This window comes from Cebus imitator, unplaced genomic scaffold (assembly GCF_001604975.1).
Source record: "Cebus imitator isolate Cc_AM_T3 unplaced genomic scaffold, Cebus_imitator-1.0 Scaffold434, whole genome shotgun sequence".
Lineage (NCBI taxonomy): Eukaryota > Metazoa > Chordata > Mammalia > Primates > Cebidae > Cebus > Cebus imitator.
Genome location: NW_016107749.1, coordinates 1,114,265 through 1,118,237, shown reverse-complemented (window position 1 = coordinate 1,118,237; position 3,973 = coordinate 1,114,265). Strand labels below are relative to the sequence as shown.

The following is a 3,973-nucleotide window of genomic DNA, read 5'->3' as shown; positions in this document are numbered from 1 at the left end:
AAAAAAAAAAAAAAAGAGAGAGAGAGAGAAGCAGATTAGCAGTTAGTAGGGCTGAGGGAGCATGACTTCTAATGGGTACAGGGTTTCCTTCTGGTGTGATAAAAATGTTCTGGAACCCCATAGAGGTGATGGTTGCACAACATTGTGAATGTACTAAATGCCACTGAATTGTTTATTTAAACTTGGTTAATGATATGTGAATTCCACCTAAACAATATTATATAGACATTTGATATGACAGTTCTAAAGCCCTTTATTATTTTATAAGTCAGACCCAGGCCTTTGAAATCCAAAGCCCAGGTTTTTCTCACAAACTCACTCTGCAGAGGGAAGGGGTATCGGTGTGGTGGGAAAAAATAAAATCTGTGGCCGGGTGCAGTGGCTCACGTCTCCTGGGTTCAAGCAGTTTCCTGCCTCAGCCTCCCGAGTAGCTGGGATTACAGGCACGCCATGCCCAGCTAATTTTTGTATTTTTAGTAGAGACTGGATTTCAACATGTCAGGCTGGTCTCGAACTCCTGACCTCAGGTGATTCACCCACCTTGGCTTCCCGAAGCATTGGGATTACAGGCATGAGCCACTGCGCCCAACCAACATATTTTTTTAGAGATGAGGTCTCTCTATGTTGCCCAGGCTGCACTTCCTTCTTGTCTCCCTTATCCCAGCGTCTGACTGAACTGACAGCTTTGCTTTCCCCCAACCAGCCCGTGAAGCTGGAGTTAGCACCAAGTGGTAGGTATGAGGGTCAAGATGCTTAGACCTGAAAATTCAGAAACCATCCCTTTGGTTCACAGTTGCTAAGGAAAAATGAGTAACATTTTTTTCCAGTGATCCCATGCTGACAAATTGTCAGGGTCATTCCCGCGACAGACAGATTCAAGGCCAGCCCCAGACTCAGCCAAGAGCAAAGCAAACACTCCAGCCTTATCTCAGGGCGAGGGTGTGGAGACTGATTATAAGCAGGGGAGGGCTGGTCATCTCAGTTCTCTTCTCACCTCGACTGCAAGATGAAACTCCTTGTGCTGGCCGTGCTGCTCGCAGGTAGGCAAGTCTTCCTGGCTCTGCCCGCCTATCTCCCACGTGAGCTGAGATCTCACTCCTCCAGAATGGGGGCCACAGACCACAGAAGACAGGGCTGGCCAGGCCCGCAGTCTCAATTCGAGGTTCCCAGTGGGGCTTAAGAGCTCCTCTATTAGGGCTCCCTCAAGCCTGGCACCTTTTCGACCTGCAAGTCTGGACTCAGACAGCCTGAGCTAAGAAAGCCTGCCTGTATTTTCTTTTTTCCAGACAGGGTCTTGTAGTTCAATAGCGGAATCATAGCTCACTGCAGCTTCCAACTCATGGGCTCAAGCAATCCTCCGACCTTAGTCAACTAAGTAATTGGACCAATCTCCATTTTATATTTTATTTTATTACCTTATTTTATTTTTGAGACAGGGGCTCTGTCGCCCAGGCTGGAGTACAGTGGCGTGATCTCAGATCACTACAACCTCCGCCTCCTGGGTTCATGATTCTCTTGCCTCAGCCTCTCAAGTAGCTGGCACTTGTAGCTCTCAAGTAGCTGGCATGCGCCACCACACCTGGCTAATGTTTTTGTATTTTTTTGGTAGAGATGGGGTTTCACCATGTTGGCCAGGCTGGGTAACCTCCCTTTTAGATTTGCCTCATCCGGCTCTATTTTCCCCCTTTCTAACGCAGTATCCAGTTTCCTGACTTACCACATTTATTATTCATTGTTTTTCTCTCCCACTAGGTTGTAAGCTCTATGAGGTTAGAGATTTATTATTATTATATCTGTCCACTGCTATATCTCTAACTCCTAGGACAGAGCTTGGCATGTAGTAAGTGCTCAATAAATAGTCACTGGATAGGCCAGGCGCAGTAGCTCACGCCTGTAATCCTAGCACTTTGGAAGGCTGAGGCAGGTGAATCACCCGAGGTTGGGAGTTCAAGACCAGCCTGACCAACATGGAGAAACCCCATCTCTACTAAAAATACAAAATTAACCAGGTGTGGTGGTGCATGCCTGTAATCCCAGCTGAGCCAGGCTGAGGCAGGAGAGTTACTTGAACCTGGAAGGTGAAGATTGCGGTGAGCCGGAATCGCACCACTGCCCTCCAGCCTGGGCAATAAGAGGGAAACTCCGTCTTAAAAAAAACAACAAACAAACAAAAAAAACATACAATGTGATTGGGGTGGGGCGGGAGGGATGAAAATATACGTCTAAAAAAAAAAAAAAAAAAAAATTAACTGGATAAACAATGCAGATCGTTTTAAACTCTCTGGCCTGGCTTGGTGGCACATGCCTGTAATCCTAGCTCACTTTGGGAGTCTGAGTCAGAAAGATCACTTGAGCCTAGGAACCCAGAGACCAACCTAGAATATATGGGAAAATCCTGTATCTACAGACAATACAAAAAATTACTGAGGTGTGGTGGCTGGTGCCTGTAGTCCCAGCTACTTGGGAGGCTGAGGTGGGAGGATGGGTTGTTGAACTCCCACCGGGAGGTTGCAGTGAGCCACAATCATACCATTGCACTCCAGCCTGGGCGACAGAGTGAGATCCAAAAAGAAGAGTGTGTGTGTGTGTGTGTGTATGTGTGTGTGTGTGTATACATATACATATACATATACACATATAAACTTTATATATGTAAAGTTTTCATTAAAAAAAAAAAACCCTCTGCCAGGCGTGGTGGCTCACACCTGTAATCCCAGCACTTTGGGAGGCTGAGGCGGGTAGATCAGGAGGTCAAGAGATAGAGATCATCCTGTCCAACTTGGTGAAACCCCATCTCTAGTAAAAAACACAAAAATTAGCTGGGCATGGTGGCACACGTCTGTAGTCCCAGCTACTCAGGAGGCTGAGGCAGGAGAATTGCTTGAACTCGGAGGGCGGAGGTTGCAGTGAGCTGAGATCATGCCACTGCGCTCCAGCCTGGGCGACACAGGGAGACTCCGTTTCAAAAACAAACAAACAAACAAACAAATAACGCCTCTACCCACTTTCACTTTGCCAGGTTCCTGAGTCCAACGGTCTTCCGAGAAGGCAGCTGGCAGGGATCAGGGAGGTAGTGTGGGGCCGAGGGACAGGCAGGCAGTGTTTCCCGGGGGTGCTGGCAGACGGATTTGAACTCTGGCCGTGTCTTCTTGCAGTGGCCGCCGCCGAGAGCGGCGTCAGCCCTCGGGCCTTGTGGCAGTTCCGCAAAATGATCAAGTGCACGATCCCGGGGAGTGACCCCCTGTTGGAATACAACAACTACGGCTGCTACTGTGGCTTGGGGGGCTCAGGCACCCCTGTGGACGAATTGGACACGTGAGTGATCACCTGGAGGGAAACTGGAGTGGCTGCTGGGGGCAGGGAGGGCACATGCCAAGGATCTCACAAGGCATACAAAGGGGGCTTGCATATCTGCTAAGGATAACATATTTTCACCTCCTGTCATATAAAGCAAGGTGTTCCAAGAGAACCCTGCAACGAATGCTCCTCGTTAGAGATGGAAGCAATGTCCGACGTACAAAACAGTGGCCGACGCTGCCCTCCAGTGGCCGAATATGGCACCAGTAAACGTCACAGCGACAATCCACGTGTCATTTTTTTCTAGCAGTGGTTAAAGTGTCACTGCACCTTCCGAATACAGGATTTTACTGTATTCTTGCAACCATGTTAAAAATCGCTTTCAGGGGCCGGGCGCGGTGGCTCACGCCTGTAATCTCAGCACTTTGGGAGGCCGAGGCGGGTGAATCACGAGGTCAAGAGATTGAGACCATCCTGGCCAACACAGTGAAACCCCGTCTCTACTAAGAATACCAAATAGTTAGCCAGGCGTGGTGGCACGTGCCTGTGGTCCCAGCTACTCGGGAGGCTGAGGCGGAAGAATCGCTTGAGCCCGGGAGTTGGAGGTTGCAGTGAGCCAAGATCCTGCCACTGCATTCCAGCCTAGGCAACAGTGGGAGACTCTGTCTCAAAAAAA

General features: G+C 49.0%; 1 protein-coding gene across 1 annotated transcript in view; it reads left to right on the top strand.

Annotated features, from left to right (window-relative positions):
- The first annotated feature begins 933 nt into the window (after nt 1-933).
- Nucleotides 934-3,973, top strand: part of PLA2G1B (phospholipase A2 group IB) — a 7,367-nt gene continuing 4,327 nt past the window's right edge. Inside the window, exons 1-2 of the mRNA XM_017510198.2 lie at nt 934-1,040; nt 3,156-3,317. Of these exons, the coding sequence (XP_017365687.1) occupies nt 1,007-1,040; nt 3,156-3,317 (196 nt within the window). The 5' untranslated portion in view covers nt 934-1,006. The remainder of the gene's footprint in view (nt 1,041-3,155; nt 3,318-3,973) is intronic.